At 42.6% G+C, this 24,224-nt stretch overlaps 1 protein-coding gene across 5 annotated transcripts in view; it reads right to left on the bottom strand.

Annotated features, from left to right (window-relative positions):
- SNTG1 (syntrophin gamma 1) overlaps positions 1-24,224 on the bottom strand; it is a 1,229,644-nt gene that overhangs the window by 82,530 nt on the left and 1,122,890 nt on the right. For all 5 annotated transcript variants that reach the window (XM_069731323.1, XM_069731324.1, XM_069731327.1 and 2 more), the window contains one exon: positions 9,642-9,680. In XM_069731323.1, the coding sequence (XP_069587424.1) occupies positions 9,642-9,680 (39 nt within the window). The remainder of the gene's footprint in view (positions 1-9,641; positions 9,681-24,224) is intronic.

Here is a 24,224-nt window from a genome sequence, read left to right as displayed (position 1 = left end):
GGACCAGTAGGCATGGCCAGGGACGTTACGTGTCCATCACGGCACACTGGGTAAATGTGGTGGATTCAGGGTCCACAGGGGACAGCAAGTTTGGGACAGTTCTGCCTAGCCCACGGTCTAGGAAACAGTTGGCTGTAGCCGTTCGCACCCCCTCCTCCTCCTCCTCCTCCTCGTCCTCCTGCAGAAGCGAGAGCTCGTCCACAGACCGCAGTCGCACAACCACTCCATCCGCAGCTGCCACTGTTGCACACCAGGTCTCCCATTATGGGGCAGCTACTGGCAAACGTCAGCAGGCTGTATTGGCTATGAAGTGTTTGGGCGACAACAGACACACCGCGGAAGTTCTGTCCGAGTTCTTGCAGCAAGAAACGCAGTCGTGGCTGGGCACTGTAGATCTTGAGGCAGGCAAGGTAGTGAGTGATAACGGAAGGAATTTCATGGCTGCCATCTCCCTTTCCCAACTGAAACACATTCCTTGCCTGGCTCACACCTTAAACCTGGTGGTGCAGTGCTTCCTGAAAAGTTATCCGGGGTTATCCGACCTGCTCCTCAAAGTGCGTGGACTTTGCGCACATATCCGCCGTTCGCCTGTACACTCCAGCCGTATGCAGACCTATCAGCGTTCTTTGAACCTTCCCCAGCATCGCCTAATCATAGACGTTGTTACAAGGTGGAACTCAACACTGCACATGCTTCAGAGACTGTGCGAACAGAGGCGGGCTGTTATGTTTTTGTGGGAGGATACACATACAAGGGCAGGCAGTAGGATGGCAGACATGGAGTTGTCAGGTGTGCAGTGGTCGAAGATTCAAGACATGTGTCAAGTCCTTCAGTGTTTTGAGGAATGCACACGGCTGGTTAGTGCAAACAACGCCATAATAAGCATGAGCATCCCCCTAATGTGTCTGCTGATGCAAAGTTTGACGCACATAAAGGATCAGGCGTCTGCACCAGAGGAAGAGGAAAGCCTTGATGACAGTCAGCCATTGTCTGGTCAGGGCAGTGTACAGGACGAGGTAGCGGGCAAAGAGGAGGTGGAGGATAAGGAGGATGATGGGGATGAGTATATTTTTAATGAGGAAGCTTTCCCGGGGTCATTGGAAATTGGTGGCGTGGCAAGGGCGGGTTCTGGTTTTTTGAGGGACACAAGTGACGTAGATTTGCCTGCAACTGCCCCTCAACCAAGCACAACCGCAGATTTGACAACTGGAACTTTGGCCCACATGGCGGATTATGCCTTGCGTATCCTCAAAAGGGACACACGCATTACAAAAATGATGAACGATGACGATTACTGGTTGGCCTGCCTCCTTGATCCTCGCTATAAAGGCAAATTGCAAAATATTATGCCACATGAGAACTTGGAACTAATATTAGCAACAAAACAATCAACTCTTGTTGACCGTTTGCTTCTGGCATTCCCTGCACACAGCGCCCGTGATCGTTCTCACACGAGCTCCAGGGACCAGCAGACCAGAGGTGTTAGAGGGGCAGAAATCAGAAGTGGCGTTGGCCAGAGGGGTTTTCTGACCAGGTTGTGGAGTGATTTTGCTATGACCGCAGACAGGACAGGTACTGCAGCATCAATTCAAAGTGACAGGAGACAACATTTGTCCAGTATGGTTACAAACTATTTTTCATCCCTTATCGACGTTCTCCCTCAACCGTCATTCCCATTTGATTACTGGGCATCCAAATTAGACACCTGGCCAGAATTGGCAGAATATGCATTGCAGGAGCTTGCTTGCCCGGCAGCTAGTGTCCTATCAGAAAGAGTATTCAGTGCTGCAGGTTCAATACTAACTGAAAAAAGGACTCGTCTGGCTACCCAAAATGTAGATGATCTAACCTTCATTAAAATGAACCACAACTGGATTTCGAAATCTTTTGCCCCACCTTGCCCGGCTGACACCTAACTTTCCTATGAAAAGGTCTTGCCTGTGGACTCTTCTGAATGACTTTTCCAATCTCGTAATTTTCTGCACCTGATTGTCCAGCATACGACATGTTTACTCCTAACAAAATGGCCAAACTCCCCACACGGGGCCGTGGTATCGCCACTTTGCGCCAGCACCCGTGAGAGTGCTGTTTGTCTGAAGAGGTGGGTGTGCCCGCTTTTGGTCGACGGCACTGCCACTGAGTCCCTCATAGTACAATAAAGTGTCTCTGGCGGTGGTGGTGCGCACCCAACGTCAGACACACCATTGTAATATGAGGGGCCCTGGGCCTGTACCGCCGGCCACAAGACAGTTCCCCCCCCAGCTCAAACAGTGCTCTACCACTAGCAAAATTATCTCTCACAGCTTCACCAATGTTTAGTCTATGCGCTGACATCCTTCAATGCCTGGCACTGACAATACCATTGTTTTGACATTTTTGTTATGTTAGGCCTTCGAAGCCTGTCTGCGGTCCGTTCTTTCTACAACTACTACACTGACCAGGCCACTGCTGGCCGTGTTCCCCTGGAACCAATTTAAACTTGCCTACAGCCAGCCCAATTTTGTTATGTTAGGCCTTCTTAGCCTGTCTGCCGTCACTCCTTCCACTAGACTTCCACTGACCAGACCACTGTTGCCCGTGTACCCCTGGAACCAATTTTAAATTGCCAACAGCCCAATGTTATGATGTTAGGCCTTTGATGCCTGTCTGCCGTCACTCCTTCCACTAGGCCTCCACTGACCTGTCTACTGCTGCCCGTGTTCCCCTGGAACCAATTGTAAATTGCCTACAGCCAGCCCATTTTATTACGTTAGGCCTTCGAAGCCTGTCTGCGGTCCCTCCTTCCACTAGGCCTCCACTTACCTGTCTACTGCTGCCCGTGTTCCTCTGCTGGAACCAATTTTAAATTGCCTACAGGCAGCCCAATTTATTATGTTAGGCCTTCGAAGCCTGTCTGCGGTCCCTCCTTCCACTAGGCCTCCACTTACCTGTCTACTGCTGCCCGTGTTCCCCTGGAACCAATTTTAAATTGCCTACAGCCGGCCCATTTTATTATGTTAGGCCTTCGAAGCCTGTCTGCGGTCCCTCCTTCCACTAGGCCTCCACTTACCTGTCTACTGCTGCCCGTGTTCCCCTGGAACCAATTTTAAATTGCCTACAGGCAGCCCAATTTATTATGTTAGGGCTTCGAAGCCTGTCTGCGGTCCCTCCTTCCACTAGGCCTCCACTGACCTGTCTACTACTGCCCGTGTTCCCCTGGAACCAATTTTAAACTGCCTACAGGCAGCCCAATTTATTATGTTAGGGCTTCGAAGCCTGTCTGCGGTCCCTCCTTCCACTAGGCCTCCACTGACCTGTCTACTGCTGCCCGTGTTCCCCTGGAACCAATTTTAAATTGCCTACAGCCGGCCCATTTTATTATGTTAGGCCTTCGAAGCCTGTATGCGGTCCCTCCTTCCACTAGGCCTCCACTGACCTGTCTACTGCTGCCCGTGTTCCCCTGGAACCAATTTTAAATTGCCTACAGCCGGCCCATTTTATTATGTTAGGCCTTCGAAGCCTGTCTGCGGTCCCTCCTTCCACTAGGCCTCCACTGACCTGTCTACTGCTGCCCGTGTACCCCTTGAACCAACATCATAAAATAAAAAAAAAAGTATTTTGCTTATAAAAAAGAAAATACTGGTGAGATATCAAATGCAGACATTTTAACATTAAAAACAAACACACAACTAAAATCTGGTACAGTACTAAAAATGGCCACCAGCTACAATTACTTTATCCTGCAAGTATTTAACTGAAAGGTTTTTTAAATTGAAAACACAGATATGGCATCCACCGAGTGTTGTCCTGTCGCGTCTTCTTTATATTATTGCCGAGAAGATGCAAAACAATGAAAATAATAAAATCATTAATTACCAAAATAATAGAGAAAGTCAACACCACATTGCAAATAAACATTCATTCCAAATAAAGAAGCAGGGCGCGTCCGAGGGTGAGTATATACCTAATAAGAATATAATCACCCTCGGACGCGCAATGCTTATTTCCAACAGCCTTCCTTCCTAAGAATCAGCCCTTCCGTGGTGTAGAGAGACGTTGTGTTACACTTCAAGGTGTTCCCCAGGTTGTCTTTCCTGAGATTCGATCTTCCGGCTCTCGTTTAGTAGTTCTTGGAAACTACACTGCATTAGGCCTTCAAATTGGGTATGGGGTGTAGAGAGAGGGTGTGTTACACTCCAAGGTGTTCCCCAGGTTGCCTTTCCTGAGCTTCGATCTTCCGGCTCTCGTTTAGTAGTTGTTGGAAACTACGCTGCATTAGGCCTTCAAATTGGGTATGGGGTGTAGAGAGAGGGTGTGTTACACTCCAAGGTGTTCCCCAGGTTGCCTTTCCTGAGCTTCGATCTTCCGGCTCTCGTTTAGTAGTTGTTGGAAACTACGCTGCATTAGGCCTTCAAATTGGGTATGGGGTGTAGAGAGAGGGTGTGTTACACTCCAAGGTGTTCCCCAGGTTGCCTTTCCTGAGCTTCGATCTTCCGGCTCTCGTTTAGTAGTTGTTGGAAACTACGCTGCATTAGGCCTTCAAATTGGGTATGGGGTGTAGAGAGAGGGTGTGTTACACTCCAAGGTGTTCCCCAGGTTGCCTTTCCTGAGCTTCGATCTTCCGGCTCTCGTTTAGTAGTTCTTGGAAACTACACTGCATTAGGCCTTCAAATTGGGTATGGGGTGTAGAGAGAGGGTGTGTTACACTCCAAGGTGTTCCCCAGGTTGCCTTTCCTGAGCTTCGATCTTCCGGCTCTCGTTTAGTAGTTCTTGGAAACTACACTGCATTAGGCCTACAAATTGGGTATGGGGTGGAGAGAGATGGTGTGTTACACTCCAAGGTGTTCCCCAGGTTTCCTTGCCATTGCTTCGGTCTTCCGACTCTCGTTTAGTAGTTGTAGAAAAGTACACTGCATTAGGCCTACAAAATGGGTATGGGGTGGAGAGAGATGGTGTGTTACACTCCAAGGTGTTCCCCAGGTTGCCTTTCCTGAGCTTCTATCTTCAGGCTCTCATTAAATTGTGGTTAAATGGAACAACTGCATTTGGCGTACTAGTTGGTTTGGGGCCTACTATCGGTGTCTGCCACTCCTTGCTGTTCTCCTGGTCTCCTGTCCTGAAATTCCATTTTCAGGCTCTCGTTAAGTAGTTGTTAATGTTAGACTGCATTTGGCCTACTAGTTGGCTTGGGGCCTACTATCGGTGTCTGCCATTCCTTGCTGTTCTCCTCCACTGAACAAAGCTGTGCCGCCTGTTTACTACGGTTGCCAATTTTGAACTGCATTTCGACTACTTACTGATTTGGCCCTACTCTCTGTGTCAGCCTCTCATTCCAGTTGTCCTCCACTGCAATGCCCCCTGGTTATTCCTGTGTTACCAATTTTGAACTGCATTTAGCCCACTTTATTCTTTGGGCCTATATCTGTGTTTCCACTTCATCGTGCCCATTGCCCAGCCAGTGATAGATGAGTCTGCTGGTACATTGACCCATAACGCAACATTCCCCGTGCATGCTACACAACAACATTGTGACCCTGCTGAAAGTCAGGTTGCTCTTCCCGCATACCATACCACCTTACACGGGGACAAAGAGGAAGGTGCAGATGAAAGTGCAGGTTCCTTCATCAGGTGGGGGGAGGAATACTAGTTGGCAACGTCACTGGCACAGGGCCTCTCATAGTACGCAAAAGTGTTGCTGCCGGTGGGAGGCGCCCTCGCCGTGCAAACACACCGCTGTACTTTGAGGGGCCCTGTGCCAGTGCCAATGCCAACAAGTGGGCCCCCCCTGCTTGCTCAGGATCACAGCACTTGCAAAGTTGAAATACTTACCTCTCCCTGCTCCACTGCCGTGACGTGGTCCAGATTTCCTGGGCCCACTAATTACTTGAACCAGCCCTACCCCACACAACTTTAGCCAAATGACCCCCAATTTCAAATGCCTTCCAATTATTATAAGGTAAATTACGCTTGACAAGCTTCATTAAGAAGAATGGATGGTTTTGACATTAAAATGGGCACTCTAGGTGTTTTCCTGGCCCCCACTCACTGCCGACTATGCTGCCCCATTGACTTGCATTGGGTTTTGTGTTTCGGTCGATCCCGACTTTTCGCCATAATCGGCCGATTTCACTCGACCCGACTTTTGAGATAGTCGGGTTTCGCGAAACCCGGCTCGACTCTAAAAAGGTCAAGGTCGCTCAACTCTAGTTCTTAATCCTGTGTCTTTTCATTTGACCCTTCCAGATTCTTTTTCCATCCATAACGTATTCCATAGGTCATTGTTGCGGAGATACGTGGAGCCTGTGGTTCCATCTGTTGATCCTCCTGCCCCGGTTTTGGTGGAGGGGGAGTTGGAGTATATAGTGGAGAAGATTTTGGATTCTTGTGTTTCGAGACGGAAACTCCAGTATCTGGTTAAGTGGAAGGGTTATGGTCAGAAAGATAATTCCTGGGTCTTTGCCTCTGATGTCCATGCTGTCGATCTTGTTCGTGCCTTTCATATGGCTCATCCTGGTCGGTCTGGGGGCTCTGGTGAGGGTTCGGTGACCCCTCCTCAAGGGGGGGTACTGTTGTGAATTCTGTGATCAAGCTCCCTCCTGTGGTCAGGAGTGGTACTGCGGCTTCTGAGTTTCCTTCCTCAGGTGATGAGGTTAGGTCGTTAGGTGCTGCTCTATTTAACTCCACCTAGTGCTTTGATCCTGGCCTCCAGTCAATGTTCTAGTATTGGTCTTGCTTCCTCCTGGATCGTTCCTGTGGCCTGTCTGCTCAGCATAAGCTAAGTTCTGCTTGTGTTACTTTTGTTGCTATATTTTCTGTCCAGCTTGCTTTTTTGGTTTTGCTTGCTTGCTGGAAGCTCTGAGACGCAGAGGGAGCACCTCCGTACCGTTAGTCGGTGCGGAGGGTCTTTTTGCCCCTCTGCGTGGTTGTTTGTAGGTTTTTGTGTTGACCGCACAGCTATCTTTCCTATCCTCGGTCTATTCAGTAAGTCGGGCCTCACTTTGCTAAATCTATTTCATCTCTGTGTTTGTATTTTCATCTTAACTCACAGTCATTATATGTGGGGGGCTGCCTTTTCCTTTGGGGAATTTCTCTGAGGCAAGGTAGGCTTATTTTTCTATCTTCAGGACTAGCTAGTTTCTCAGGCTGTGCCGAGTTGCATAGGGAGCGTTAGGCGCAATCCACGGCTACCTCTAGTGTGGTTTGATAGGTTTAGGAATTGCGGTCAGCAGAGTTTCCACGTCTCAGAGCTCGTCCTATGTTTTGTGGTTTTTGTCAGGTCACTTGTGTGCTCTGAACGTCAAGGTCCATTGTGGTTCTGAATTACCTATTCATAACACGGAACCCACCAAATAATAATTAGAGATGATATAAGTTGCGTTCACAGTCCGGGGTCCACCGTGCAGCTAGGACACCTGCTGCTTGGTAATGACAGACTATATGGCAGTATAATGTGAGTACACACACAGGTTAGCTTCACCCGGTATGAAAGAAGTGAACCCTGTTGCGTCACAAGGCCGCGATGCCGCACAGAGAGTGCAAGCAAGGCGACACAGAACTCTGCCCCAAGACTCAGGGTAAGAGACCTTTAGATCTCTTGTGCTCGACACCGTTACTGTGATGCCAGGGAATTAACTAAATAAATATTTACTGCACCGGAGTGCATGCAGTATGCATGGCGCCGCATGGTGCCGCTCTGGGGGTCGCTGCTAATTGGATTCAGTATCTTGTGCTAATGAGCAGGATAGCACTGTCGGGCGCTAGGTAGCTCTACTATTCGCTAGCCGGTAACAACTCTAGGGATGGGAATGATTCAGAGCTTTTATCCATCGACAGGCATTCATCCACACACACAAGTTTACACTAGCGCATGGCCGAGCGGCCATGCAAACTTTTTATAGTAGTAGTGCTCTGGTACCTTCCTGATGGTCCAATAGGAGCCACAACAGGACCTGAGCATGTGTCCCCCAACCTCCAATGGGAGGTTGTCCCTTGGGCATGCTCAGTGTGGGAAAAGCAAGACTTGAAATGCCTGCTTGCTGCTGATCAGTGCTGGCTACAAAGGCAGAGCCTGGAAAGGCAACAGTACCCAAGTACACAGTATCAGCTTGAGCCAGACGCTGGTATCGACGTATCTGCTGAGCAGGTTCCACTGTGGCTGGAGGAGAATGGGAGACCGCAGCGGACATGGTTTGAGATTCCACCTGTGCAGCGGTGGAAACTTGACACCTAACAGTTATTTTACTAACCCTTTCCCTTATCTTTTCCACCTTTTTTTCTTCTCCCTTCATATCCCTTTTTTTCCTCTTCTAATTTTGACACACTATTGAGTCCTATATGTATGTTTATGTTTTTCAGTGAACTGATAAAGTGTCAAGTTTTATGTCCACTTGTGAAATATATGACATATCACTCATCTCAAACACAGCCGGATGATGTTACCTCTGACATCAACAATTTCAATTTGAGTCAATGTTTTGCACAGAATTGTCTGCCTGTTCACATATGACTAAGAAGGATAATTTTGGACTGTTTTTTAATAAAAAATAAACATGTAAAGTTTGTCAGTGGACTGTATAAATAGATGGTTTAGTGGGTTACAATTTTTTCTACAGTGAGGTCACTTCAATATTAGTAAGGCTGTGCTTTTGGTAACCCCTTTATGATATTGAGCACAGTACACCGATATTGGACTCCCTCTCTTTGATGTGGGCTCCTGCGCAGAGCTCACATCCTTTCTGGCACATGGCAGCTGTTTTGAACAGCTGACATGTGCCTCTAACAGCTGCGGGTGGAATCGCAGCTATTTTTAAAAATATAAATAAATATAAACGTTCAAATTACCCTCCTTTCGCCCCATTCAAAATAAAACAATAAAAAAATCAAACATACACATATTTGGTATCACCGCATTCAGAATCGCCCACTCTATCAATATAAAAACAGAATTAACCCCATCGCTAATCGGCGTAATGAGAAAAAAGTTAGAACGCCAAAATTACATGCAATAACGAGAGATGAAAAGATTGTATCTGCACCAAAATGGTATAATTAAATATGTCAGCTTGGAAAGAAAAAAAATAAGCCCTCACGCAACCAGAGATCATGAAAAATAGAGATGCTATGAATATCGGAAAATGGCACAATTTTTTTTATTAACGAACAGTGGAATTTTTTTCACCACTTAGATAAAAAGGAACCTAGACATTTTTGATGTCCATGAACTTGTAATGACCTGGAGAATCATAATGGCAGATCAGTTTTAGCATTTAGTGAACATAGTAAAAAGCAAAACAAAAAAAATTGTGGAATTGAACTTTTTTGCAATTTCATTGCAGTTGAAATTTGGTTCCCGTTTTCCAGCACATGATATGGTAAAACCAATTGTGTTATTCAAAAGTACGACTTGTCTTGCAAAAAACAAGCCCTCACATTGTTATTTTGACCAAAAAATAAAAAGTTATGGCTCTGGGAAGAAGGGGAGCAAATAATAAAACTGTAAAATCAAAAATACCTCTGGTCGTTAAGGGGTTAAAGAACATAAGTAGGGTTGAATACAATCCTAGGGGACCTCAAACTGGTGCACTGATAGGACCATAGTTATATAAACATATTATGACTGCACTTAAGAAAATACAAAAACAGTTTGTAAGAAAATAACATACCTGCTGATTTACTGGAAAATTCCTGTTTATTTTTTTTATCTGTGAAAACAAAATATGTAATGTAAGTATTGTGAAATTGCAAACAAAATATATTCACATATGGATATATGTGTTCATGATGCTGTTTGACTACAAATTTTCTCAAATAGACCTCTGAAGCCTTCACAGAATAGCTGGCGTTATACAGAAAATAAATTACCCCCAGGTGCACTCAATTTACTAATTATGTTACTTCTGGAGGCAGTTGCTCACGCTGGAGTTTATCTAAGGGTATCAGGCTACAGGGGGCTGAATACATATTAATGTCATAATTTTCAGATTTATATTTTTGAAAACAATTAGAGAATAAAATTATTTACACTTCACAAATACAGTGGTGTGAAAAAGGGTTTGCACCTTTCTGATTTCTTATTCTTTTGTGTATTTGTTATACTTTAATTTTTCAGATCACTAAGCAAATTTAAATATTAAACAAAGATAACACAAGTAAACACAACTTGCAGTTTTTAAGTGAAGGTCTTTAATATTAAGGGAAAAAGAAATCCAAACCTACAGGGCCCTGTGTGGAAAAGTGATTGCCCCTACACCTAATAACTGGAAGGGTCACCCTTGGCAGCAAGAATTGCAATCAAGAGTTTGCAATAACTGCCAATAAGTATTTTACAATGCTCTGAAGGAATTTTGGCCCACTCATCTTTGCAGAATTGTTGTAATTCAGCCACAGCAGGAACTGCCTTTTTAAGGTGATGTCACAGTATCCCAATAGGGTTAAGGTCAGGACTTTGACTAGGCAACTCCAAAGTCTTAAGTTTGTTTTTTCTTAAGCCATTCAGAGATGGACTTGCTGGTGTAATTTGGAATATTGTCTGCTGCATAACCCAAGAGCCCTTCAGCTTTAGGTCATGAACAGATAGTCTAACATTCTCCTTCAGAATTTTTTGATAGACAGAAGAATTCATGTCTTCCATTTACCACAGCCAGTCTTCCAGGTCCTGAAGCAGCAAAACAGCCCCAATCACACTGCCATATTGCGAGTAGAGACATTGAACTTAGCTTCCCAAAGATGTGATAAACCACAGTTAATTTATGTTTTAAGGGGATGGGTGCAATCACTTTTTCACACTTGGCCCTGTAGGTTTTGATTTCTTTTTTTCTCAATAATAAAGACCTTCATTTAAAAATTGCATATGCATTTATTTGTGTTATTTCTGTACAATATTTAAATGTGTTTGAAGATCTGAAACATTAACATTTAAGTGTGTCAAAAATGCGAAAGAATAAGAAATCAGAAAGAGGTCAGCTCAAACACTTTTTTTCACAATAAAATACATTACTATATATATATATATATATATATATATATATATAATTTACAGCAAAATGATGTAATTGTTCATCTTTGTTGCAAGTGCTTTCCCGGAATTAAACATACAATTACCTCATAGAGATCACACAGAAGTTATTCTTCTACCATACACAGCATTAGTCGGTGTTATACACTGGTAAGCCCTTGCTAACTATGATATGCATGTTCGGATCAGACCTAGATCCTAATAATAGCCTTTGTGTATAAGATAAACCTCTGTCTATGAGATCCCTCTGAAGGCAGGGTCTAATAGACTACCTGTCAGTCAACAACTAACAGGTTAAATAATAGATTGTAATGTGTGTTATTTATGTAGATTATACAGTGGAGATTAAAGTATTGCAAGTTTAGGTCCCCTTGTGGGACTAGTAAGTATTCTGAAAAAAAAAATGTTTAAGTGATGAAAAAATATGAATATTAAAACCCAAATCCCATTTTAAATACAAAACAACACATATTTGGTATTGCCACATTCAGAATTACCATAAAACAGTAATATTATTTATTCTGTATGGTGAATATAAAATATGAAAATAAAAGTGATCAAGTTGTATTTGTCCCAAAATGGTGACAAAAACAGTCATCAAACAGCTCAGAAAAATGAAAAATGTATGGGTTTAAAATATGACAACCAAAGGAAATATGTGTATAGATAAATATAAATATAGATATATATCTATATGTATCAATATGTAAAAATTTATACCGTAAATATATGCATACACATATATTAATATATGTACATACTTTTTTAATTGATTTTCATGTTCAAAAGTAGGAAAACATAAAAAAATAATATTAATTGAGTACCACTGCAATTAATTTGATCTGCAGAATAAAGATAATGTGTCAGTTACATGACAGGGCGAACATCAGAAAAAAAGTATAGTTTAATATTATTTTTTTGTTCATGACTCTTAAAAATGAATTTAAAAGTGAAAAAAATCATATAGTAAAGACTGATTGTGCTGCAAAAAAAACAAGTGCTCATTCAACTTTATCTGCAGAAAAATAAAGTTTTAGGTATCAGAAGATGTAAAATAAATATTTTTGTAAAACTCATTTTTGTGCAAAAGAAGCAAAACATAAGAAAATGGTATTATTATGATCATATCTGTTAGGCTTGGAGGATTGCGCTAAATAAAATAAATAATAAAGTGCAATCCCATAGGGTCTACCATACAAAGATGGAACACTGCTGCTAGTAAACAATGATGGAACACACGGAGAGCACTTGCCTGTACACACTTGGTTAACATCACTCAGTGTGAACAGGACGCTGAGTTCCAACCTCTGTTACTTGACAGAGAGGAAGAGTACAGAAACTAAAGAGCTGCTCTGCACTGAACTGTGTCACTGAACTGTGGCACACAGAAATGAAAGAGAAGCTCTGCAACAGAGCCGTGTCACTCGCATACAGAAATGAAAGAGAAGCTCTGCAACTGAGCTGTGTCACTCGCGCACAGAAGCGGAACAAATGTCCTGAGCCCCCACTAATGCTAGCTGCCTGCCTATGTGTACAGTCCCAAAGCTTAGACAGACTCATGACACTTGCAGACAGAGTGGTAGAGACTCTCTCACATAGCCATACGTTTTATACACTAGGCTAATATCCAGTAAGACAGGACCTTGCTTGTGGACCAATCTGACACTGCCACATCACCGAAGCAGCTGACGCCCAACCACCAAAGAGAAAATGCCACCTCAATGACATGCTCAGTATGGTGATCTCTGGACTTAGATTCTAGAGGGTTAGACTGCTCCTGAATATTACTGATTACTAAGGGCTTGACTGGAGAGCCAGCAGAAACCAAACGAACAGCATGAGCCTGAGCAAGCTGCTGGGACCAAACGTCTATGCTCAGCAGCACCTGCAGCGGCTGAATCTGAATAGGAGACTGCAGAGGCAGATAAGGCTTGGGATCTATCCCATGCAGCGGGAGAATCCCGACGCCTAACAATATCAACTATTGAGGCTGTTATTAAGGTAAAAATAAAAACTCTGACTCCAAAGGGTAAAATTCCAACTCTTCTAGTAGTTGGCAGTAATTATACTGTGGTAATGGGGTTGTCAAGGCTGGGAACCCAGCTACCTGGATTGCTCCTGCTGATCAGCTGTCCAGCGCCATAGCTGCATGCGTCCCGGCTGTTTGTTGGGCTCTCCATGCATGTGTTGTGATAGTGAAACAGCTGCGACACATGCAGCTGCGACGCCGGAGAGCTGATCAGCAGGAGTGATCCAGGAAGCTTGGTTCCCTCTGCAGCTTATTCAGTAAGCCCTATAGCTTGCCGAATAATGAAAGACCTGAACAGATTCACTCATCTCCAGTCAAAACATGATATTGATGACCTAAGAATACGTCATCAATATCAGATTTCTAGGAGTCCTAGCTGTTGAATCCCCACCAATCGCATATTAATAACCTATTGTATGAATGGGTTGTCAATATCTTAAGCCTTCACAATTATTTTAAAAAGCAGTGGAATCTAGTGACATTTTTTCTGTATATTGTAGAAAAAAGAAACAGTGCATGCTTTACGATAGTTATTTCAAGGAGAATTCAATTATTTGGTAAAACAAAAATGCCATGCGAACATTGCCATGCATCCCGAACTACTGTGAGTAGTCAACATGCTCACTAAAATTATAAAGCCTTCAATTCTAGACACAAAGTTAGCTCTGATCAATGCGGAGTCATGGAATTTCTACATTATTAACTACATCATGAAAATATGGATGTTTTAGCATAAAGAATATAATACTTTCAATTGAAAGACTGGAAGGAAACATTGCTTTTGTCAAATAAAAGTGCTTGTGTATCATCACTTGCTTCACAAATTCTTAAAATAGTAACAATATATTCATAATTTCAGGATTCTAGGTAGTGTCATGTAAAATGTTAAGGTGTGCCCCCAGCTACATTATGCCTTGATCCAGGACTAACAGTTTGCAGAAAAATACAGTATAAATTACAGTGCCATAGATTCTAGCTGTGAAACTCAGTAATCAATCAAGTCTCTCTGTGCATAACATCTTATATGACTACAGCCATACCTATAACGGGAATACAGAGGTGCTGCTCGAGACTGCATGCAATTTTACATGTAATTCTATTTCATATAACTAAGATCTAATCATTTTGCAGTGTGTTAGGGCTAGCGGAACGCACCGAGTAAATATAGATGCTTGTTATTATTGGTGCGTTCGCAGCCCGGGGTCCACTGTGCAGGAGGAACCTGCTGCTAGTAAATGGTGGCACTATTTGGCAGTATAGGCCAGCTCTGTTACTTCACAGAGTAGCCGTGAAAGGAAAGCACTGTGCCCTGTTAGCCTCACAGGAGCACAAGCTAACTGCCGGACTGATAGCAGTCAGTGGTTATGCAAGCACACAATCTCCTCACCGGAGGTGCCGGTATTCTAGGGGCTTATTTCAGCTGGGTCCCTGAATACAATCACTCAATCTCCTCACCAGAGTTGCCGGTATTCTAAGGGCTTATTTCAACCGGGTCCCTGAATACAATCACAGATGACCACACTGGCGCACATAACTTGGATCGATTCTAGCGCATGGCCATGCAGTCATGCGAACCTTTTATAGCTACAGCAAGTACAAGACCTTCCCAAAAGGACTAATAGGAGGCTGCCACAGAAGTTGAGCGCCTTCAGGACCTTCCTAGAGGACCAAAGGGAATTGCTGCAGTACCTGAGCATGTGACCCTTGATCTCCAATGACAGATCTTACCCTGGGCCTGCTCAGAAGGGAAAAAGCAGGAGCTAGTCCCAAAAACGTCTGCTCGCCGCTGCCCAGTACTGGCTACAATGGCAGAAGCTGGAAAAGCAGCAGTAACCCTTTGCACAGTCAGACTGAGCGAGATGCTGGGACTGATGTCTCCGCTGAGCAGACTCCACTGCAGCAGGAGAAGAATGGGAGACCGCAGCGGAGATGGCCAGAGATTCCCCCTGTGCAGAGGCGGGGACTCTACCCCTAACACAGCATCTGCAATAGTTACATTAAATAAAAAATACACCAAAAAGAGTAAACTTTTGACCATAATAATTAGAAGACATGAATACCTCTTTTGAATTTCAAATTTACCATCCTTGACAAAAGTTTCCAAAAATCTGATTTGCATACAGTCTCAACTACTTAAATTGACCTGAAAAGATGTGTAGAACATTTTGAGGCCTAATAGGACTGTATCAAATTAATTTTAAGCTAAGCTCTTTAGCCCCTTCCTGACCTTGAATGTACCCAGTACGTTCTGGTTTGGAATGACTTCTCGATCTTGGACGTTCTGGGTACGTCCTGGCGATTTTGCATTAATAGGGGCTGTGCACACGATCATCACTGGGTGTTCAGCTAATATCATAGCCCACATCACTAAAGGCAGTTTATCCACCTAAATGCTGTGATTGATATTGATTGCAGCTTTTAGAAGGCAGGGAGAGGACTCCCTCTGCCTTCCAATAGGTGCACCCCGCGAAATTATCTCAGATGTCTGATTGTTGCCATGGTAACCCAACATCCTGTTCAGCAGGCTAAGGCACGACCATTAGCAGAGCATGGTTAAAGGCATTTTTGTCAATGCAAAACTGACAGCTAAAAGCCATTGCAATGCTGGTGCACCGCAGTGGTTTATAACAGCGATCAGTCATGTGAAAGTGAAAGTCCCCTAAATGGAATAAGGAAAAAAGTTAAAAAAAAAAAAAAATATATATATATATATATATTTTTTTTTTTTTTGTTTATTTAAATCACAAAATAATAGTAAAAATAATAAAAATATATTGTACCCATATATTTGTATTTTTTGTTTCATAAGATCTTTAGTAACATTTTAACATTATATTTAACATAAAACATAAAAGAAAGTCAAAATGTATGCCCCAGGCATGGAGACTGCATAAAGAAAGAGAGGGGAGACATAAGAGAAAGGTGAAAAAAAAGAAGGGAGGGGTATAAAATGTATTAGTAAATATCATTGTCCTATATGTAGTACATCTTATTTTACAGATGCAAATCATAAAGTAAAAGCAACATGTAATTCAATGGGTATATTATGATTCTCTGGATACATATGATCACTTATGTGAACTCTTGGGATCTAAAAGTCCTTTGATGCAGTACAACAGGCAATCTTTCAACATTATAGTTTACAGGTTAGGGTGATAAAGACAAAGCATGATTTAGCAAAGGGTCAGAATGGAGGACCATCCACTCAGCCCAAATGCTATAGAAGTGTATAGTAGCTTCAATACACTCGTAAAAGATCAGTGTATCAATTTTTCTCTTAACTGAACTTACACAATTAGGTCCATATATACTTGGACAGAGACAACATTTTTCTAATTTTGGTTCTAGACATTACCACAATGAATTTTAAACAAAACAATTAAAATGCAGTTGAAGATCAGACTTTCAGCTTTCATTTGAGAGTATCCACATTAAAATGGGATGAAGGCTTTAGGAGTTTCAGCTCCTTAACATGTGCCACCCTGTTTTTAAAGGGACCAAAAGTAATTGGACAGATTCAATAATTTTAAATAAAATGTTCATTTTTAGTACTAGGTTGAAAACCCTTTGTTGGCAATGACTGCCTGAAGTCTTGAAATCATGGACATCACCAGACTCTGTGTTTCCTCCTTTTTGATGCTCTGGCAGGCCTTCACTGCGGTGATTTTCAGTTGCTGTTTGTTTGTGGGCCTTTCTGTCTGAAGTTTAGTCTTTAACAAGTGAAATGCATGCTCAATTGGGTTGAGATCAGGTGACTGACTTGGCCATTCAAGAATATTCCACTTCTTTGCTTTAATAAACTCCTGGGTTGCTTTGGCTTTATGTTTTGGGTCATTGTCCATCTGTAGTATGAAACGACGACCAATCAGTTTGGCTGCATTTGGCTGGATCTGAGCACACAGTATGTCTCTGAATACCTCAGAATTCATTCGGCTGCTTCTGTCCTGTGTCACATCATCAATAAACACTAGTGACCCAGTGCCACTGGCAGCCATGCATGCCCAAGCCATCACACTGCCTCCACCGTGTTTTACAGATGATGTGGTATGCTTTGGATCATGAGCTGTACCACACCTTCACCATACTTTTCTCTTTCCATCATTCTGGAAGAGGTTGATCTTGGTTTCATCTGTCCAAAGAATGTTCTTCCAGAACTGTGCTGGCTTTTTAAGATGTTTTTAAGCAAAGTCCAGTCTAGCCTTTTTATTCTTGATGCTTATGAGTGGCTGCACTGTCAGTGAACCCTCTGTATTTACTTTCATGCAGTCTTCTCTTTATGGTAGATTTGGATATTGATACGCTTACCTCCTGGAGAGTGTTGGTCACTTGGTTGGCTGTTGTGAAGGGGTTTCTCTTCACCATGGAGATTATTCTCCGATCATCCACCACTGTTGTCTTCCATGGGCGCCCAGGTCTTTTTGCATTGATGAGTTCACGAGTGCTTTTTTTCTTTCTTTCTGAAGATGTACCAAACTGTAGATTTTGCCACTCCTAATATTGTAGCAATTTCTCGGATGGGTTTTTTCTGTTTTCGCAGCTTCCGGATGGCTTGTTCCACCTGCATGGAGAGCTCCTTTGACCGCATGTTTACTTCACAGCAAAACCTTCCAAATGAAAGCACCACAGCTCAAATCAACTCCAGGCCTTTTATCTGCTTAATTGAGAATGGCATAATGAAGGGATTGCCCACACCTGTCCATGAAATAGCCTTGGAGTCAATTGTCCAATTACTTTTGGTCCCTTAAAAAACAGCGTGGCTCATGTTAAGGAGCTGAAACTCATATACCCAATGTTAGGAGTCGAGTTTCCTCTGCTGCACAGGGGGAATCTCGATCCGTGTCTGTTGCTGTCTCCCATTCTGCATCGGCCGCAGTGGAGCCTGCTCAGCGGAGACGTCACTCCCAGCGTCTCGCTGAGACTGGTACTGTGCAAAGGGTTACTACTGCCTCTCCAGGCTCTGCCATTGTACCCTGCACTGATCTGCAGCAGGCAGGCTTTTCTGGGATTAAGTCCTGCTTTGCACACACTGAGCATGCCCAGGGCAAGATTTCTCAATGGAGATCTAGGGTCACATGCTCAGGTACGTATGCAAATCCATTGGTCCTTCTTTGAATGGTCCTGAACGTGCTGCAGCTATAAAAGCTTCGCATGACCGCACGGCCATGCGCTAGTATACAATTGTTATCGTGTGTGTTGATGAGTGCAAGTCGTTCCTTAACAAACCCATCTCTTGTGTATGACTGTTCGCGTAAGGTGTATGGCTGAAATCTAGCGCCCGGCTGAACTCACAGCTTTAACACATGAAGCAGCGTCTAACTGCTGTGACCGCCAGTGCAGCGCCGTGTGCTATTAGAGCGCATACCTTACCCAAGTCTGGGTGGTTAGTGGCGTCCGCTAGTGTGGCACAGCATGCACTTCTGTGCATAATAGTTACCTCTGATACCCCAATTGTGGTGTCGATCGCAAGAGGTCTACACTAACTCTAATCCTGTGTCCTAGGATAGAGTTCTGTGGTTCCTTGCTAGCGCTCTCTGTGCAGTACCGCGACCATGTGACTTAACAGGGATCGCTTCCTTCACACAGGGTGAAGTTAACCCGTGTGTGTAATCTGTTGTGAATTCCGCTCTTGGGCTCCCTCCGGTGGTTGTAAGTGGCACTTTTGTGAGTTCTGCTCTTGGGCTCCCTCTTGTGGTTTCTAGTGGTATGGCTGCTCCTTGGAGTTAGCTGTCATCAGCTGCCTCCACTTATTGTCCGCTATTTAAGTCTGGCTCTTTCTTCAGCCTGTGCCACTTGCCAATGTTCCTGGCTGGATTCACATCTCTGCTTGGATTCTCCTGGTTTCCTGACCAGTTCTGCAAAGATAAGTTCTGGCTTTGCTCATTTCAGTCCACATGTTGTGGACTTATTGTTCTGTGCATTCTATATTTGTCCAGCTTGTCAGTATGGATTTTTTCTGTTAGCTGGAAGCTCTGGGAAGCAGATTTACCCTCCACACCTTTAGTCAGGTGTGGAGATTTTGTAAACTCTGTGTGGATTGTTTTGTAGTTTTTATACTGACCGCACAGTATCCTTTCCTGTCCTATCTATCAAGCTAGACTGGCCTCCTATGCTAAAATCTGATTTCATTTCTGCATATGTTATTTTCCCCTCCTCTCACCGTCAATATTTGTGGGGGGCTATCTTTCCTTTGGGGATTTTCTCTGAGGCAAGATAGGTTTCCTGTTTCCATCTTTAGGGGAAGTTAGATCTTAGGCTGTACCGAGGGGTCTAGGGAGCGTCAGGTACCCCCCACGGCTATTTTTAGTTGCGCTGCTAGGTTCAGGGTTTGCGGTCAGTACAGATACCACCTCCTTCAGAGCTTGTCTCATGTTGTTCCTAAACCACCAGATCATAACAGTAATCACATTGTACCGCCATATAGTGCCACCCTTCACTTAGCAGCAGGTTCTTTCCTGCATGGTGGATCCCGGGTAGCGAACGCACCAATCTTACTTAATAAATATATTCGGTGCGTTCCGCCAACCCTAACACCCTTCATCCAATTTTAATGTGGATACCATCAAATGAAAGCTGACAGTCTGAACTTCAACTTCATCTGAATTGTTTTGTTTAAAATTCATTGTGGTAATGTCTATAACCAAAATTTGAAAAATTTTGTCTCTGTCCAAATATATATGGACCTAACTGTAGATAAAAATGTTGTTTTTCATTTTGAGGCTATATGGATCCTTGTGAACATAGTGATAATAAGAGGATATCTGGGACTACTTGTGTCATGCTACTTGACAGTTGGCTTCTTCTGCCTAATTGGGGAAACCGGCTGCCAATCAGCATGGCACCAGTAGTCCCGCCCTGTCAACAGCAAGAAAAACTGCTGCTCTGTTGACAGAGAGCAGCTGAATCTCTGGTGCAGTCAATAACTGGCAAGGAGTACAATAGGCAGGTATTTGCCTCTGTTAGCAACTACATGGCTTTTTTTTAAAGCCCTGCATATCCCCTTTAAGTAAATTTAAGGATTTATTAGGTAATCCTGAAGGTTTATCACCAAAAATGTAAACCAGTTGGGCCCTGGACCCTCCAATTACACTCATAATCAAGGTTTTAACCTCCTGGCAGAATGTTTTTACCACAGAGCATGTCCATCCATGTCCCTGAAGCATTTATCTGTTATATCAGGATATAGATATATCTTATGTAATTTTACTGGCACATTATATGTTTTCTTGAAATCCTTTAAAGATGTTTCTGTGAGGGAGGTTTGGTTGCTGCATGCTGATAGGACTTTGTAACAGCAATTCAACCATTCTACAGGCATGGCATATTCTAGATCTTTTTCCCATTGTTCCATAAACCTCAATTTCTCCCCTTCAGTAGGTAGGTTGAGTATAGAAAATAATAGTGAGATAATCCCATGTCCAAATGGATCATAAAAACACTTAAGTTCAAAGGGAGTAAATGCTAGGTTATTTTTGCTAACAGGGCTTTTCTTAGCATAAGTGGTTAATGCACATCAATTCTCGATATGGAGCCTTATATTTTTGTATAAATTCCTCTTTAGATAAGATTAAGTTAAATTGGGACCATAAGTGTTTCAGCATAGTGACCCCTTTAAATTTCCACCACTTAAAAGAGTTTTGTTCCAACCCAGGGACAAACATTGGATTATTACATAATGCTGTCAGTGAGTAAGGATTAGATTGTAGTTGATTCTGAAATCTGAGTTTCCTCCATAATGATAGAGAATTATAAGTATATGGTGAAATAATGGCCAAATTAGTAGGCAGTTGGCCCATTGACCTCATAAGTCCTGAAATTGAATATGGCATTAGGAAAGATGTTTTCAGCTTTATCCATTTAGATTTACCTATTTTGGAAGAAATAGTAGATAGTTGAGATAATTTTGCTTCTCTAAAGTATAAGGCGAAATCATGGAGTGAAATTCACCCTTTCTGCCTATGATAGGACATTGTCCGTTGGGAAATTCGAGTTTGTTTGTTTTGAAACATAAATCTCAAAACTGTTGAGTGGGAAATATCTTATTGGGATTTCTTTTTGGTATCGATCGGAATAAATATAGAAACATGGCAAAGTGACCATCTTTATACAATGGATATGCCATAGCCAAGATAGAAACGAGGTAGACAATTTAGTGAGAACACTCTTAAATTTTTGGATTAATGGGGTACAATAACATTTAAAGAGTGTTTATTTATTGGTAAAATTTATACCTACTATAGATAGGTTAGAAACTGATCTCTTTTAGTGAATTCAAATTTTTAACTATGTGGCCTTGTATGGAAGTAGAAGTATAGATAAAAAGTGCCTCAGACTTATCTATAATTTTTAGTCCCAAGATCTTTTCAAATTCATGAAGACGTGAAAAAGGATTGGGAAGCGAAGTTAACGACTAGAAGATCATTTGCAAACAAACTGACTTTATACTGTTCATTAAAATACTGTACTTTATAAAATTCTCATGCAGTGAGTGGTGCCATAAGTGAGGTCACTGGGTTTCATCAGCTGTGAGCCTGCAGGAGGGGAGAGAGGTCACTGATATGATTGCTCTCCAAATCATCTGGATCATGGTGGCACTGTATGGATTATCTTCACATTAGGCAATTAAGGGATATTGTTGCTTATTAGTTTTCCTTTTTTCTACAGGGGACATGGGCATTGGTGGATAAAGCATAAAGGTGAGTATTATGATAATTTATTATTTTGTTTTTTTCAGGGGACATGGGGCTCAATGTATTTGGCATAAAGGTGAGTATAACTTTGCTTTTTTATTGTTATTTCAAATAAAGGAGTCTGTTTCATTATTTTAATTAAAGGATATTATTCTGGCTGTTTTTTTTACAATCTAGCTATAAGGTTAGACATGGGGCATCTTATAGATGCCTCTCCATTACTAATCTGTGTGCTTGATGTTAGTGGCCATAAAACACCTGACATCAACCCAACAACTATTTCCCACTTGCCACAGCACCAGCGCAAGTAAGAAGAGCTGGGCTAAACTCCACAATTGGCACATCTAATAGATGCCCCTTTTCTGGGGTGACTCTGTGGTGCTATTTTTAGACTGGGGAGGAAATAGTCAAGTCCTTTTACAAGTCTGAGAATACCAACCTCCAGCTGTTTGATTTAGTTTGGCTGGTTGTCAAAAATGATGGGGGCCCAAGCCATTATATTTAATTATGTATTTAAATACTTTTAAAAAGCGTTGGCCCCCTCTATCCTTGATAACTAGGCATGACAAAGCTCATAGCTGAAGCTGCAGCCCTCAGCTGTCAGATTTGCCTGTGCTAGTTATCAAAAATAGAAGAGACCCTAGGTCATATTTTTAATATATTTATTTATAGAACAAGCGCCAGCTGATGAATGCTCTCATCAAAGGTGTCTGATCTTGCTGCTATCAGCAACAGCAGGCATACGTTGATGAGATTAATACTCTCTCACAAGCCAACAATAGTAACCTTTTTACCGCCGGTTACAGCTACTTGCTCCACTGTCATGTGACAGTGTGGGAACCATAGCTCTCTGACCCACAGGAATGATCTTACCACCGATAAGAGCCACTGGTGTTTCTTGCACTGTCACACAGATGACAGCATGGGACACAGTTAATGTTCGAGGTGCAAAATCCAAACAGTAACATGGACTTCCTGGAGAAATCCGTGCTTGGGGTCCGTGCACTAAACCTAGGTGTTCGGTACGGACCCAGAACTTTATTGTTTGGGTTCGCCCATCTCTAGTAGTGTGGCAAATAAATAATTGGCATCAGCCATCTCGTTGCCATTTGTAGGCTAAATAATTAATTTTCCTAAACCAGTGTGTTTTTATAGTAGTCTGGGAAATAAATAATTGACATCAGCAATCTCGTTGCCATTAATACGCCAAAGAAATTATTTTTCAGGACCGCTGTCTTTTCTACTAGTATGGCAAATAAATAATTGGCATCAGGCATCTCATTGTCATTTGTAGGTCAAAGAAATAGAAATTCTGTACCGCTATCTTTTCTAGTAGTGTGGCAAATAAATATATTTGGCAACAGCTATCTCGTTGCCTTTCATAGGCCAAAGAAATACATTTTCTAAACTGGTGTATTTTCTAGTAGTGTGGGAAATAAATAATTGGCATCAGCCAACTTGTTGCCATTTATACACCAAATAATTATTTTTTCAGGACAGCTCCATGTTTTCTAGTAGTGTTGCAAATAAATGTCATTAGCCATCTTGTTGCAATTTACAGGTCAAAGAAATTATTTTTTAATGCCGCCATCTGTTTTCTAGCAGTGTTGAAAATTATTAAATTAACTAATCTGCCATCCCTTTGTGTGTAGTGTTCAGAAAATACACTTCCTAATATGACAAAAGCATCAAATAGGGGATATGGATGTGGGCATGGCTGTGGTGGTGCTGGTTTAGCTGCTGGTAGTGGTAGTGGTGCAGCTGATGTAGGGAGAGGACGTGGTCATTCACAATTGGCACATTTAATAGATGCCCCTTTTCTGGGGTGACTCTGTGGTGCTATTTTTAGACTGGGGAGGAAATAGTCAAGTCCTTTTACAAGTCTGAGAATACCAACCTCCAGCTGTTTGATTTAGTTTGGCTGGTTGTCAAAAATGATGGGGGCCCAAGCCATTATATTTAATTATGTATTTAAATACTTTTAAAAAGCGTTGGCCCCCTCTATCCTTGATAACTAGGCATGACAAAGCTCATAGCTGAAGCTGCAGCCCTCAGCTGTCAGATTTGCCTGTGCTAGTTATCAAAAATAGAAGAGACCCTAGGTCATATTTTTAATATATTTATTTATAGAACAAGCGCCAGCTGATGAATGCTCTCATCAAAGGTGTCTGATCTTGCTGCTATCAGCAACAGCAGGCATTCGTTGATGAGATTAATACTCTCTCACCAGCCAACAATAGTAACCTTTTTACCGCCGGTTACAGCTACTTGCTCACACTGTTATGTGACAGTGTGGGAACCATAGCTCTCTGACCCACAGGAATGATCTTACCACCGATAAGAGCCACTGGTGTTTCTTGCACTGTCACACAGATGACAGCATGGGACACAGTTGATGTTCGAGGTGCAAAATCCAAACAGTAACATGGACTTCCTGGAGAAATCCGTGCTTGGGGTCCGTGCACTAAACCTAGGTGTTCGGTACGGACCCAGAACTTTATTGTTTGGGTTCGCC

The sequence above is a fragment of the Ranitomeya imitator genome, chromosome 6 (assembly GCF_032444005.1).
Source record: "Ranitomeya imitator isolate aRanImi1 chromosome 6, aRanImi1.pri, whole genome shotgun sequence".
NCBI lineage: Eukaryota > Metazoa > Chordata > Amphibia > Anura > Dendrobatidae > Ranitomeya > Ranitomeya imitator.
This window is presented reverse-complemented; position numbering and strand designations above follow the sequence as displayed.